General features: G+C 35.3%; 1 protein-coding gene across 5 annotated transcripts in view; it reads left to right on the forward strand.

Moving 5' to 3' along the window:
- LOC101896673 (2-oxoglutarate dehydrogenase complex component E1) overlaps nt 1-15191 on the forward strand; it is a 42448-nt gene extending 27257 nt beyond the window's left edge. For 2 of the 5 annotated variants that reach the window (XM_059127517.1, XM_059127516.1), the window contains exons 6-12: nt 4902-4980; nt 5048-5224; nt 5292-6395; nt 6455-7346; nt 7412-7566; nt 10595-10861; nt 14685-15191. In XM_059127517.1, the coding sequence (XP_058983500.1) occupies nt 4902-4980; nt 5048-5224; nt 5292-6395; nt 6455-7346; nt 7412-7566; nt 10595-10861; nt 14685-14784 (2774 nt within the window). In that variant the 3' untranslated portion in view covers nt 14785-15191. Of the gene's footprint in view, nt 1-2111; nt 2215-4901; nt 4981-5047; nt 5225-5291; nt 6396-6454; nt 7347-7411; nt 7567-10594; nt 10862-14684 lie in introns of all 5 variants that reach the window. The other 3 variants (XM_059127518.1, XM_059127520.1, XM_059127519.1) reach the window with 3 other exon arrangements.
- The last annotated feature ends 1383 nt before the right edge of the window (nt 15192-16574 follow it).

The following is a 16574-nucleotide window of genomic DNA, read 5'->3' on the forward strand; positions in this document are numbered from 1 at the left end:
ACTCCAGACACAATAGTCCAACGGATTGGTACCCAAGGCTTTAATACACCCTCCAGAATATTTTCGCGATAATATTTGGCATTCCGCTCGATTAATACGAGCGGAGAGCGACCATCGGCGCACCATCACCATGGCCGGCGCTTGAGTTCTGGTGGCCAACCGAAGGTGCATATTTATAGCTGACCTCTTTGGCAAGTAAGCACGATAATTTTGTTTGTTTACTAACTGCTGAACAACGAATGTTTTCTCATCGGAGACCCCAAACTAATTTTTCAATATTTGCCGAATGGAATATTGCGATGTGTTCACCTTACTTTCTTGACGTTGGGCTACGCTACCAGTATCACGGTAACGAGCGATGGTACGAAATACAACAAGATTTATTCACATTTAAATTCTGGAGTGCTCTAACGATAGCCACTTGTGGTTTTCCAGCCAAATATAAAGGAATCACACTATCACGAATAACTTCTTTTCTGGAAAATTCTCACCAAAATGTTTTTGTACACTTGTAATCAATATAATGAGCTGGGATAACTTTAACAGCTGTCGGACGAGTGGCTTAGAAATGACAGCAGTCTGAAGTTGGTTGCAGTTTTTTCATCTCACCCTGTATATTACATACGATTTGGTTTTTAAGTCCCTCACATTCGTAATATGCATTTGCCAACAATGATATTTGCTACCAGATATCTTAGAAAGCTCGGAAATACCTTTGCCAAATTTAATTGAGAACGGCTAAGATTTGGATAAAATTTCCATATATATCCTTAATCCGATTTCAGGTTTATTGTGCAAATAATGGCTTATGGTCCAAATGGTTCAAATAGAGTGATTTTTGGACGTACGTTTCCATTCTGTGGAACTCGGCTCCGATATATTTTTTTTTTTAATTTAATCGAAGTGATATTTTTTGGTATAAAAAATTAAAATGTCTCTGTAAAATGTAGTGAAAATCGATTCAGAATTTGTTCTGCCTCCCTCTGAAACCAAACTATAACTGCTCTAAAGCCAAATGTTGCTAGGTGGCATGACCTACTTCAAATAAATCCTTTTTTTACGGGAGCTCTACTAATAGTGCATAGTGGTGTAGGGTATCATATGGTCGGCTTTGGACTTTTCCTTACTGGTTTTATTATTTTTAACAAATCAAAAAAATATCCAGTGAAAATAAAATCTTTATTAAAATTAAAACTGTTACATAGTGTTATAAATGAGAGTTTTCCACAAGGTATTTCTAAAAAAATACCATATAACAAACCACAAAAAAATCTGTAATCTGAAATTCGGAGTTAATCAACAAAATAAGGATTGACAATATTTGTGTAAAGAAAACGTTTGTTACTAGCAGGCTTGAAAAAAAAAAACAAACAAAATATATAAAAAATATTTGTTACTATTTGTTTCATTAAATTGTTTCTATCCCACCCTAAAAAATTATAAAAGAAAAAACATTAAACGTAACACAATGCGTACAGAAAATAGTATTTAAGGCCAGTTACTAGATTGTTTCTTGTTATTGTTGTTTATTATTATCATTATTGTTATATAATAATCCCTTCAAATTCTATATAAACAAACGTAAATAACAATAATTATGTCAGTAGATATTATTTAACAATTTCTGGTAGTTTAAAATGTTGGGTTTTTATTTTTTAAGTTCTTTATTATTTGGGTTTCTTTATAATTTATTTATTTGTTTTAATTTGTGTATGTGTGTTTTGTGTTTCTTTAACCCCCTCTCATTTAAACCCCATTTTTTGTTTTCATTAAGTTTTTTCCATTTTTGTGTTTTTGTCTCGAACTCGAAACTTATGAATAAATTATTTTTTTTTTCTTATAAATGTAACCACTAAAAAACCAAAAATGCTTATACAAAATTTTTTCTTTTCTCTTTTATTTTTTTGATTTTATGGCTTCTTATTCGATTACTCTACTCTTCTTGTCTCTACCACCAAACAATTGATGTTAACTTCACCGGCAAAAACTTCAACTATGATCCATGATTTCTTTCGCAAACTCTTTTCTGAATTTCTTGATAATTTTCTGAAAACGATACAAAAAAATACTCTATTGCATTATTATTGTGTCGTTGAAATAAATTTATTTAGATTCGAGGCCATAACATTGCCCATCTTGATCCCCTCGAAATTAATTCCCCCGAATTACCTGGCAACTCTTCAACAAAAGCTATTTATGCTAATTTCAGTTTTGGTAAGTAAGTTTGATTTTGGGTAGTCTCTTCATTTTTCTTTCTATTTTTTCCACCGCCACTTGAAAGTATTTCCTACCTACCTTCTGTTGTTGTCTTGAATTGTCCTTGAGATGAAATTTTGAAAAGAAAAACCCACATGCACTTTTTCCAACCCCCCACAAACCTTGAGTTGTTTTTTTATAATTTATATTTTGATTTTGGGAAATAAGTAATCAATCTTTTGTTGTTTTGTCAATATTTCAGTTTGTTTTTAGGGATAATGGCTCGTTTATAAACGACAAAGCATGTAGACAAGGAACATTTATTGGACTAAAGGAGAGAATTCAGACCTTTGTGTTTTCTCCTGACAAAAGTTTTGGAATGAAAAAAGTTAAATACATTCGATTCGAATTAATTTTGCAAGGATCAAAAAATTTGTTAAAATAAACTTTTCATATAGCGTGCAAATGCCGATTTCCTTACAAAAATTTAATAATTCTTAGATCGCTTGTCGTTTATATTCGTGCCATATTCGTTATTTTGTTACGTTCTGTTACAAGTCCATCATCCCCTTCCTTCCTAGCCTGGTAGTATGAAATGTCGTTTTGTTCAACGAAAATAATGGGAACATGTAAATATATCCTTAGTCTTTTTGCGTCCAATGATACCTTCATTTGTTCATAGTGTCCTACGTTGTTCTTATAACAATCGTTTTACATTTTTTATGTTTTTCATAATATTTTTAGTTTTTTTTTATTATTACTGTTTTATTTTTCAATTTCAACATCAATTTTTTTATTAATAGCAATGTAAGCTTGTCTCAGTTTTAATAATGTTTTTAGTAAATACTTATAAGATCCTTTGGAAAAATACTTAAAAATATTATCTATAATCCCTTATAGATTGCTATATTTATGTGTTTGAAACGTCAAATCTTTTTTTCTAACTTAATTACAAGAACTTCGTTCATCTAACTCTGTAGTTGTGAAATCAGAATGTAGACCGCCACAGCAGATGACACAACTTATAGAGACTTTTACGTAAAAATGTCGTCAGGATTACTGAGGTCACCGCTTGGCACTGTGGCACTATCATATCGCATTTCCCGATGGACACACTAACCATTATTATACCCTTACCTCTTCATGGGTTAGAAACGTTGTTGTTGCAGAAGCTCTTCATCGATTACAGTCCATGCGTGAAAATAGATTTTCTCTCACATACCGGTATCGAAAGTTTCTTGAATCGAAACTTTTAACATTCCTAAGGCCATAGGATTTTTACGGAATATTTGACATATTATAAATTACTTTGAGGTATTGTCACGCTCCACATTTTCCATATCATTCCCTTATAAAGAAAGTCTCTATAGACGAGCTGAAGGGAGTCTCTATAGACGAGCTGAAGGGAGTCTCTATAGACGAGCTAAAGGGAGTCTCTGTAGACGAGCTAAAGGGAGTCTCTGTAGACGAGCTAAAGGGAGTCTCTGTAGACGAGCTAAAGGGAGTCTCTGTAGACGAGCTAAAGGGAGTCTCTGTAGACGAGCTAAAGGGAGTCTCTGTAGACGAGCTGCAGGGTGTCTCTATAGACGAGCTAAAGGGAGTCTCTGTAGACGAGCTAAAGGGAGTCTCTGTAGACGAGCTAAAGGGAGTCTCTGTAGACGAGGTAAAGGGAGTCTCTGTAGACGAGGTAAAGGGAGTCTCTGTAGACGAGGTAAAGGGAGTCTCTATAGACGAGCTGCAGGGAGTCTCTATAGACGAGCTGCAGGGAGTCTCTATAAATGAGCTGCAGGTAGTCTCTATAGACGAGCTGCAGCTTCGGAGGAGTGTCTGGCTATATCTGTGCTGACAACGCCAATATTTTCCATTAATATCTTCAGAGTTTAGGATCACTTCGATAACTTTCAGAACTCACCAATTATATTTTCTAGAATTCCTCCCAAATTGAGAATCATGTCAATGACAAGAATACCAAATTTTATTCCAACACGGCGTAAGGCATATATGACCATTTTCCATGACAAAGAAGATTTCTAGAAATTCCTTCCTCTTCATCCTTTGCTTTTTAACCCGAGTTTATACACCATTCTGCAATTGTTTTGAATTTTTGCCTCAATTATATTTCATTTATTGAATACTATTTTCAATTTATGGTTTTATTTGTTTAAATAAAAAACATTAAAAAATGATAAACACAAAAATCACTTTTTAGGAAACTCTAATTATTTTTTATTTTATTAATATATCTTTTTTTCTTAAACATACTAAAACATTTAGAACTTGGGCAAGCTTACCAAATTAGAAATTCTATTAATACCATTGTTATATTTTAATTTTGAAACACCCAAAACAATCGGCTAGCTTTTTAAAATTAATAAAATCACAAAAACCTTTTTTAATTGTTTTACACAAAATGCATGTGTCGTTTATTACACACAACACGTTTACACACACACAATTTACAACAACACACAGGCTAAATACAAAGGCATGCTTTAAAATTAATAAAAAAAAATCACAAACACACACAAAAAAAGAATCCTTTCAAATTGTTTAAAAAAAAAACAACATACATGTCCTCCGAATTTCAATAATATAAAGAAAAAAATAACAGCTTAAAAATATGTTTATTAATTAAAAATCAAAAATAATTTATCAAATCAAAAACTAATATATTGTTTTTATTTCACAACTATCTGCACATGCAGGTGAACAAGATATGGAGCGTCAATTCAAATTGCCCAGCACCACTTTCATTGGTGGCGAAGAAAAACAATTGCCCCTGAGGTAAGTTCACTTACAGAACCTTCTAAATTTATATTTTAATAATTGATTTTCTATGCGATTTTTTTAGAGAAATCTTGAACCGTTTGGAAAACGTCTACTGCAATAAGATTGGTGTTGAATTCATGTTCATCAACTCCTTGGAACAGTGCAATTGGATTCGTAAACGTTTTGAAACACCCGGTGTTATGAATTTCTCTCCCGAAAAGAAACGCTTGATTTTGGCTCGTTTGACTCGTGCTACTGGGTAATAATGCAACTGCTTGTTCAAAATTAATTGCATTAATTAAATTTCATTGTTTTCCTTTCCACAGCTTTGAAGGTTTCTTGGCCAAGAAATACTCATCTGAGAAACGTTTCGGTTTGGAAGGTTGTGAAATGTTGATCCCCGCCCTCAAGGAATTGATTGATGCCTCCACTGAATTGGGTGTTGAGTCTGTCATCATGGGTATGCCACATCGTGGTCGTTTGAATACCTTGGCCAATGTCTGCCGTAAACCATTGAATCAAATCTTCACCCAATTCGCTGGTTTGGAAGCCGCTGATGATGGTTCCGGTGATGTCAAATACCATTTGGGTACATACATTGAACGTTTGAACCGTGTCACAAACAAGAACATTCGTTTGGCTGTCGTTGCCAATCCATCTCACTTGGAGGCTGTCGATCCCGTTGTACAGGGCAAGACACGTGCCGAACAATTCTACCGTGGCGATCAAGAGGGCAAGAAGGTTATGTCTATTTTGATCCACGGTGATGCTGCTTTCTGTGGTCAAGGTGTTGTCTACGAGACTATGCATTTGTCCGATTTGCCCGACTACACTACCCACGGTACCATTCATGTTGTTGCCAACAATCAAATTGGCTTCACCACTGATCCTCGTTTCTCGCGTTCATCCCCCTACTGTACCGATGTTGCCCGTGTCGTCAACGCTCCCATTTTCCACGTCAACGCCGATGACCCCGAAGCTGTTGTCCATGTTTGCCGTGTTGCTGCCGAATGGCGTAACACCTTCCACAAGGATGTTGTCATTGATTTGGTTGGCTATCGTCGCAATGGCCACAACGAAATTGATGAACCCATGTTCACTCAACCCCTTATGTACCAAAAGATCCGCAAACACAAGAACTGTTTGGAACTCTATGCTGACAAACTTATTGCTGAGGGTACCTGCACTTCGGAAGAGGTTAAATCGGTTGCCGATAAGTATGAAAAGATTTGCGAAGAAGCCTTTGAGTTGGCCAAGACCGAGACACACATCAAGTACAAGGATTGGTTGGATTCCCCCTGGTCTGGTTTCTTTGAAGGCAAGGATCCCTTGAAGGTGTCACCCACCGGTGTTAAGGAAGAGACCTTGGTTCACATTGGCCACAGATTCTCATCTCCACCACCAAATGCCGCTGAATTCGTTGTCCACAAGTGGGTAGCACAGATAGGATTTTTTGTTGCAAATATTAAATGTTTTTATTTTTTTCCAGGGGTCTCATTCGTGTCTTGAATGCCCGCAAAGCCATGGTTGAGGAACGTGTTGCTGATTGGGCTCTTGGTGAAGCCATGGCCTTCGGCTCATTGCTCAAGGAAGGCATTCATGTCCGTCTCTCGGGTCAAGATGTTGAACGTGGTACCTTCTCTCATCGTCATCATGTTTTGCACCATCAATTGGTTGACAAGGCCACCTACAACCCATTGCAACACTTGTATCCCGATCAAGCTCCCTACTCCGTTTCGAACAGTTCCTTGTCTGAATACGCCGTACTTGGCTTTGAACACGGCTACTCCATGACCAATCCCAATGCCTTGGTCTTGTGGGAAGCTCAATTCGGCGATTTCTCCAACACCGCCCAATGTATTATTGATCAATTCATCTCCAGCGGTCAAGCCAAATGGGTACGTCAATCTGGTTTGGTTATGTTGTTGCCTCATGGTATGGAAGGTATGGGCCCTGAACACTCTTCGTGCCGTGTTGAACGTTTCCTCCAAATGTCCTCTGACGACCCCGACTATTTCCCTCCCGAATCTGAGGAGTTTGCCATCAGACAATTGCACGACATCAACTGGATTGTTGCCAACTGCACCACACCCGCTAACTTGTTCCACATTTTGCGTCGTCAAATCGCCATGCCCTTCCGTAAACCATTGATCTTGTTGACACCCAAGTCATTGTTGCGTCACCCAGAAGCCAAATCGCCCTTCAGCGATATGTCCGAAGGCAGTGAATTCCAACGCATTATCCCCGATAAGATTACCGCTGAGAATCCCAGCGCTGTTAAGAGAGTAGTCTTCTGCTCTGGCCGTGTCTACTATGATTTGACCAAGGATCGCAAGGACAAGGGCTTGGAAAAGGAAATTGCTATTGTTCGTGTTGAACAGGTAGGTTGCGATATCTCGTTTATGATTGGAATGTTTGTAAAATATTTTTTTTCTTTGTGTCCCAGATTTCTCCCTTCCCCTTCGATTTGGTTAAGGAACAAGCCGAACTCTACAAGGATGCCGAATTAGTCTGGGCCCAAGAAGAACACAAAAACCAAGGTTGCTGGTCTTATGTCCAGCCCCGTTTCTTGACCGCCCTCAACCACAGCAAAGATATTCGGTAAGTCGATTTGTTTCAAACTTTTATTGTTAATTTTTGGGCGTTTTCTTTAATCTTATTCTCTCTTTGAGTATTTGCTTTAACTTTTTGTGTTGCTTTTTATTAATTTAATTGATTTTCTTTTAACACCAAAATGGTTTCTCCTTTTTAACCTTTTGTATATATAAACTTAGTTTCCAAGTTCATGTTTAGTTTTTCTTTTTTGTCTATTTTACTTTGCAAATAGGTTTGTTTTTAATACTATTTTCGATTCTCAAACTCTCACACACCAGTTGTTGTCTCTATTGTAGTATATTTTTTCAAGCACCATTGATTTTTCTCCACTAGCTTTCTTTGTATTGGGCACAATTTGTTTTAAGATTAACGTGCACAAATGGTATTTTGGAAGTTATTTTAAAAATATATTCAGAGAATTAAAAAGTGCTTTAAAAGGAGAATATATTCGAATACATTTAAATTTATGATTTTAGGTACGTACGTTGAAGCATCAAATGACAATTTGAGAGTGCGGCAAAGTGAGGTTGTGTTTTGAATAATGTTTCTAAAGTATTGAAGTTCGAGGACCGTCTTGAGGGGATTCTCTATATATAAGACAGTTCTAAGGATCTTTAAAAGGGTCACTTTAAAGATCTCCTATAGATTGAAAGCATTTGAAAGGTTTTCTTTAGACTGATGTCTTTTCTAAAATATTTTATAAAAATTCGATTTATAAAGATTAAGTTTCAAAAGGTATTTCACAGATAGATGAGTTGTCCAAAAGTTTTCTATAGGTAAATGAGTCTTCTAAGGGATCAACGACTATTAGGAAGGACTTCTATTGCCGAAACTACTTTACAAACGGCTTATATTTATGCTGATACGTTCTCAACGTTCTTACGTTCTTTTGAAGCGTTTTCAACCGTTTGGATATCCCTTGAAAAGAATTCTCTATACAAAATAGCTTTCTAATGGTCTCCTTTATAGATAGCTTACTTAGCTATCAATCCTTGATAGATTATTTTTAAAGGGACTTCTAAAATAGATAGAAGACTAAAGTCTTCTACCGGTGAGATAAAAAACTGCAACAAATTCAAGAGCCATAACTTTTACATTTTTTTAATTTTATTGAATGAAAGCAAAAAATGTGTAATGTAAAAATAGCATCAAGTTTTTGAATAAGTTTAGATTTGTTCGAATTGGTCACCTTTGGCACGAATTATGGCCTTCAAACGGCCAATGAAACCGGCGAAGCGCTTGCTTGAGGTGATCGACACTTTGGTATTTTTTAGTGCCAACCTTGCTTTGCAAAATACTCCAGACACAATAGTCCAACGGATTGGCATCCGGCGAAGTGTAGATTGAGGTGATCGACACTTTGGTATTTTCTAGTGCCAACCTTGCTTTCCAAAATACTCCAGACACAATAGCCCAACGGATTGATATCCGGAGATTTTTGTGGCCATTGTGCGCTAGAAATGAAGCGAGAAACCTCATTTCGTAACCATTCTTGGATGGCGCATGGTGCCGAGTCCTGTTGGAATGTCCAAGGTCTGCGGCCAAAATGTTTGCGTGCCCAAGACTTTAACTTAACACCCTTCAGAATATTTCGCGATAATATTCCGCATTTATTCTGAGGCCACGGTCGATTCATACGGTGTAAGTTCTTGCACTTTTTGGAATTTCAATGGCTTTCACCGAGCTCATTTTTCAATAATTGTCGAATGGAATATTGCGATATGTTCAATTAACGAGCCATTTTTCGGCCATTGCGACGGGGGTTTCGGTCAAATCGCTTCTTTATTTTTGGAACCATTTCTGCTGATGTTGCTGTTTTTTTCCGTCCATTTCCTTGACGTCGGGCTACGCTACCAGTATCACGGTAACGAGCGATGGTACGAGACACAAAAGATTTATTTAAATGCTGGAGTTTTCTAACGACAGCCACTTGTGGTTTTCCAGCCAAATATAAAGAATTCACACTATCACGCTTGAATTCCATCACGAATAACTTTTTTCTGGACAATTCTCACCAAAATGCCTTTATATGCTTGTGAACAATGTAATGAACTGTCAATAGAATAATTTTAAAAGCTGTCAGACGAGCGACTTAGAAATGAAAGCAGTCTGAAGTTGGTTGCAGTTTTTTCATCTCACCCTGTAATGTTTCTAATAAGGGTTAACGTTCTTTTGAATGGTTTTCAACCTAAGATAGTTTACTTAGGCATATCCTTGATATATTATTTTCAAAAGGGACTTTTAATATAGATAATCCTTCACGTCATTTAGTCTTTTACCTATGGAAGGTATATTTTGTTGTTGCAAAATGGTCTGGCTTTATCCCTTTATTGTTGTTTTTATAAAAACAACGTTTGTTTATTAGTGGAGAACGATGGTAATGTTTACCAGGGGGTAAGGCAGGTATATTTAAAAATGTTCAATAGATTTAATAACTTTCAAAAAGATTTTTTTCCGGAGGTCTTTTTAAAAATATTCCATAGACAAAGAAACGTTCTTCCAATATTCCTTAGAAATTCTTTGTGGGAATCCAGGATAATTTTACTATGCAATCACGTTATGATTTGCGGTGATTTTAATTTGAATTAATGGAGCCCGAGTGTATTAGTGCAAATTAAGGTTCATTGCGAAATAAGCACTGCCAACAAAATAAATCGCTGCAGAAAGAACCAACAACTCTTAATCATTATCATAGAGCATGGCTTTTATGTAAAAACAAAATAAATAAAACTACTCACAATTTCAGCTACGAATCCGCAAACAAACAAATCACCTTGAGTTATTGCTTATTGTTTTGTCGAATTTCTGTTTTATTTTCGAATTATTTCAGCCGCAATTATTGTAATATACATGTTGTGCCTTCGAGAATTTGAAGGCAACCTGTGTAGCAACCAACCCAAAGTCATTTATTATTTCTTTTTTATTTATTTATTTCTGTTTGTTGAGAAGCGAATTCCGAATTGTATATGTTGTTTTTCTTTTGTGAATGTTATTTGTATGTTACCGTTGTTTGTTGTTTGTTGATTGATTGCAGCCCCAGTGATGCTACATCCTCCACCTCCACTACTACCACTGCTAACGATTCCGACTCCGATTCGGATTCGGAAAACAAATCCAAACCTTGGCTAAAACGTATATTCTCCTCGTCCGATAACAACAAGTCTGTTGAAACTAATCAGGCCACTGAATATAATGCCGCTAAGCATTTTGATTTGAAAAATGTTCGCCAAGACTTTAATAGACCCATTGGCAATGGTGCGGCACCTGGTGTGCGTGTATCTAAGACTGGACGCAAAATTAGGTGAGGGTTTCAACAAACAAGCATACAAAAAAAAAGAAACGTCTATAATAATGCTATTATTACTATTTCTTTTCTACAACTATGATAGTTAATATTTATGATTTTTTTTATTTTGCAAAATTATCTAAAATTACGCCATGTAACAAAATTAGAAAACAATGTTTATAGGAAATAACGCAGACTATTGGGCGATTTCCTCTTGGAAATATTAAATTCTGCTATGGAATTTCATTTTATATTTTCTTTAATGTTTGAATATCACGAAGAGCTCAATAATAGAAATGAGGGATTTTAAAATTTATCAAAGATATTCCAAATTTATTAATTTTTCCATTGCAGGTTTTTTAATTATTTTATAATCTAGACATTTTTAAAAATTTATTTTCAAATTTGAACAATTGTTGAGGGTTTTGATATATACAGGGTGAGATGATAGCGCAAAATACCGCAGAGCAACATTCGGGCAGCTTGTGACGGTTTCATTGGCCGTTTGAAGGCCATAAGTCGTGTCAAAGGTGACAAATTCGAGCAAATCTAAACTTATTCTAAAATTTGATGCTATTTCCGACTTTTTAATTCAAAAAAAATTAAAACAAAAAATGTAAAAATTATGGCGTTTGACTTTGTTGCAGTTTTTTATCTCACCCTGTTTTTTTCAAATTCTTCATTGATTTATAAAATTTTGCAAATTATCTTCTAGGAACTTAGATCATAGCTTTCATAGTTTTCCTCAACGTACCACTTTTAGGAAACTAGTTTTGTTACATTGTGTAATTTTATGAAAATACTATATCCACCTAATTATTGCAACATTGGCACAATTAAAAAAAAAACTAACTTTCTTTTTTTCGAAATTCTCTTTCTATAAATTATGTTTTTTTTTTTTAATTAACAATTTTATTTCTTACACAAATTGCCAAAATTCCCCTGTCGTCTATATCTGCATATTTGTCTTTTGCTATTTATGGTCTAGCTTAAATACAAGGCCTATGTAAGGTCGGCCAAGAAGACTACATTTAACAATAATTTAACAATAAATGTAGTAGTTTTTTTCCACTTTTTTTAATTTGAATCTCTTTAAATTTCAAATAACAATTATGTATTTTGGCAGCAAACCTAGTTGTCAGATAGGCTTACTGGCTGACCATATATAGGCCATGCTTAAATCAATCTAATGTGTCTGTGAATTTGAAAAATGTTTTTTTTATGATTCTTCATAAATTAAAAAATCACAGACATATCAGCATTTTCCTGTATTACCGCATGTTGTCTTCTGTTAATCATTTTTTATTTACATTATGCACTGTTTTCTTTGTTTTGGCTGATCATATCACCTTTCATCATTCATATACACATATATTTAAGAGTGTTGGGATTTGTTTTTTGTCGAGCAAAGTTATTTTTTTTTTAGAAACAACTAAACTTGAATTATTTATAGTGAGTGGATTATGCAGGAGTATGTCTTATTTAATTTTAGGAACATCGAGAGTTTTGTATCATGCAAATGTTTGCTGGTGATGACATAGTCCTTGAACGATCTTACCTTTCTTTTTTTACACTTTTTTGAAATAGCTTCCATTTATATACTATATAAGAAATGGAACTCGTACTTCTTTTAACAATTTTTAATTTTCCATTTATTGTTCAATATAGGAGCAACTGATTTTCATATAGGTGGTAGTATACAGGGTGAGATAAAAAATTTGCAACAAAGTCAAACACCACAATTTTTACTTTTTTTAATTCATTGAATAAAAGTAAAAAATGTGGGAAATAGCATCAAATTTTAGCATATGTTTAGATTTATTCGAATTGGCCACTTTTGGCACGAATTATGGCTATCAAACGGTCACACGCTGTCCGAATGTTGATCTTCAGTATTTTGACCCATTCCCCGCTAAGCGCTTGCTTGAGGTGATCGACACTTTGGTATTTTTTAGTGCCAACCTTGCTTTCCAAAATACTACAGACACAATAGTCCAACGGATTGGTATACGGAGATTTTGATGGTCATTGTGCGATGGAATTGAAGCTAGGAACCTCATTTTGTATCCATTCTTTGGTGGCGCGTGTCGAGGCGATGATGCTGAGTCCTATTGAAATGTCCAAGGTCTGCGGCCAAAATGTGTTCGTACCCAAGGCTTTAATACACCCTCCAGAATATTTTTGCCATAATATTCGGCATTTATTCATGCCACGGTCGATTAATACGTGCGGAGAGAGACCATCGGCTGTTATGGCGGCCCACACCATCATGGCCGGTGCTTGAGGTCTGGTGCCCAACCGAAGGTGCACATTTTCAGCTGACCTCTTTGGCAAGTAAACACGATTATTTTGTTTGCTTACAAACTGCTGTACAAGGAACATTTTCTCATCGGAGCGGAGAAAACCAAATTCGGCAATCCACCACTTTCGACCAAGCGAAGCAACTCTTTAGCTTTTTTTGTCTATTTTCTTTCTTTTGCGGTGTAAGTTCTTGCACTTTTTGGAATTTCCATGGCTTTACCCCGAACTCATTTTTCAATATTTGGCGAATGGAATATTGCGATATGTTCAGCTCACGAGCCATTTTTCGGCTACTGCGACGCTGGTTTCGAACAAGTCGCTCTTGTACTTTTCGAACCTTTTCTGCTGATGTTGCTGTTTTCTTCCGTCCACTTCTTTGACGTCGGGCTACGTTACCAGTATCGCGGTAACGAGCGATGGTACGAGACGCAATATATTTATTCACATTTAAATGCAGGAGTGCTCTAAAGATAGCCACTTGTGATTTTCCAGCCAAATATGAAGAAATCACACTATCACGCTTAACTCCCATCACGAACAACTTTTTTTTTTTCTGGAAAATTCTAACCAAAATGCTTTTGTACGCTTGTCAACAATATAATGAGCTGTCACTGGAATAATTCTAACAGCTGTCGGACGAACGGCTTAGAAATGACATCAGTCTGACGTTGGTTGCAGTTTTTTCATCTCACCCTGTATTTGGAATTCAAAGCATTCCGAGCTGATTCTAAACTAAGTTCTCAATCCTCAGCACCAAATTTGTAAAAGAGTGAACTCACTGGAATTCGAGCGGTAACGCTCTCCTGGGATCAGGAAAGGAGGAGTGAGAGTGTTTTCCTCGTTGTTGAGTAGGAGCAAAATTCGTTCGAAAATAAGCAAATTTTAGTGTTAGTGACTTCTTTAATTTTTGTCATACCGTTGTTGTATTTATGTATTTATCACACCCCCTTCCCATTCCCCCTTCTTCTCCAATGCCTTTTGCTATTACACACAAATCAGAAAACTAAATATTTTGTCCACTCATATACTCTTATTAAGCAAATCATACTCCCTAATTAATTAAATTTAACTTTTTATAGCGATATCTATCTTAAATAGCGTAAAAAATAGATATAGTGAGTCTAAGCGCATTTCTCTCGATTTTTAACCTTAGAGACAATGGTGTATTTTATTTTTCATCAAATTTATTTTTTATATTTTCTTAATAGTAATATGTACTGACTGCATGGTTGGTTTCGGTTTATGCATGCATGGCAACTGCATCCGTTTATTTAACATTTTTCATAATTTATTAACAACCTTCTCTCATAATTCTATAATAGAGACAAACAATTATCCATTCTCAAATAATGTCGTCAATATTAATTCAGTCATCTTCATAATATTTTGCTTGGTTTTTGAGGTCATTAACTGGTTTTAATGTAGTGAATGTTATGTTAAAATCATAAATGTTATAAAAACACATTTTTTTGTATAATAATTATTTTTTATTTTATAATAATTATTTTATCTTATCTTTCTTTTGCCCCCTCCACAGGTATGCTGGACGTCCATCTGGCGCTTCAACTGCTACCGGATCAAAGGCCCAACATATACGCGAATTGAATGCCTTGTTGAATGATGCCATCCATGTTTAAGGCGTTTGCTACGGCTACGACTCTTGGCATCAGGCGACAACAGCGCAATGTTAATATATTTTATAGCATAACCCTTAAGAGATATTTTCAATAATTTTGCTAGTGACATTAGGGATGCCAAAAACCAAACATCCCTTTAACGATAGAAACAACTCAGTAATGATATTTGTTTGTTTACAAAAAAATGAAAAGTGTAACTTATTTTTTTCCTACATAAAAAACCCTCTACCAACATCAAACCTACTCTCTTTTCCGATTGACAACAAATGTTATGATTTATATTGCAAACATCTATTATAAAATAAAACAAAAATTAGATAATTTTTCTGTATAATGCAATGTGAGGGTAAGATGATGAATAGTCAAAACTTGTAAGCAAATCTCTCAACAAAAAAAAAAAACAACAACTTTAGAAATACGCAAAAAATAACGAATACAAAGAAATATTTTTAAAACTTAAAAACAAAACAACAACAATAATAATTTTTATTTTTAATTTTATTTATTTTAATTATAACAAAACAACAACAAAAAAACCTAATAAAAAAGGTAACAAATCCTTTGAAATTTATTTTTTTTCTCATTATTATTTTTCTTTTGCTTGTTTGCTTGTTTAAATATACATACATACAAACAATTGTGCACATGCAACAACCAACATGTTCGATGTAGATGTGCTGTGTTGAATACATACATAAATATTTACTTATCAGGGATTTATTAAATGTAAATTTTTATTCTGTCTTCATCATGTACTTTTTACCATCAAAACGTTTACGATTAACTCTCTCTCTCTATCTCTTGTCATTTATAAGTTCAATTTTGTTTCAAGTATTATTAGTTTGTTTGCTTTCAGAGATATATATATTTTTTAGTTTTTTTTTTTCTTTTTTTTTTTGTTTTTGAAATAAATTTATTGTGCCTCTGGTTTGAAAATCAAAACAAATATATGATTTTTATTTATTTATTTAATGATTAGTTTAAAAAAAGTGGGTACGTAAGAACATGGGGAAAGTTTGCATAAAAGAAAATGGGAATTCAATTTTCTTTCCGACAAACTTTACCCGAGGAAATTGGCCTAAGCAGATTATGATCAGCATTCAATTTGATAATGAACAAATAAAAAAACATTAAGTTCGGCCTGGCCGAACATTTAATACCCTCCACCTTTGGGTAAAGGAGACATTAGAACCCACAAGTACCACTTCCATTTTTTTTTAATTTTATTGAATGAAAGTAAAAAATTAGTCACCTTTGGCACGAATTAGTCACCTTTGGCACGAATTATGGCCTTCAAACGGCCAATTAAACCGTCACACACTGTCCGAATATTGCTCTACGGTATTTTGACCCATTCTCGGCCAAGCGCTTGCTTGAGGTGAACGACACTTTGGTATTATTTAGTGCCAACCTTGCTTTCCAAAATACTCCAGACACAATAGTCCAACGGATTGGTATCCGGAGATTTTGGTGGTCATTGTGCGCTGGAAATGAAGCGAGGAACCTTTTTTTGTAACCATTATTGGGTGGCGCGTGCTGAGTGCGAAGGTGCTGCGTCCAGGGTCTGCGACCAAAATGTTTGCGTGCCCAAGCCTTTAATACACCCTCCAGAATATTTTCACAACAATATTCGTTATTTATTCTGATGTCACGGCCGGAGAGTGACCATCGGCTGTTATGGGGGCCCAGACGATCACCATGGCCGGCGCTTGAATTCTGGTGGCCAACCGAAGGTGCACTTTTTCAGCCGACCTCTTTGACAAGTAAATACGATCATTTTGTTTGTTTAC

The sequence above is a fragment of the Musca domestica genome, unplaced genomic scaffold, assembly GCF_030504385.1.
Source record: "Musca domestica strain aabys unplaced genomic scaffold, Musca_domestica.polishedcontigs.V.1.1 45, whole genome shotgun sequence".
In the NCBI taxonomy this organism is placed as follows: domain Eukaryota; kingdom Metazoa; phylum Arthropoda; class Insecta; order Diptera; family Muscidae; genus Musca; species Musca domestica.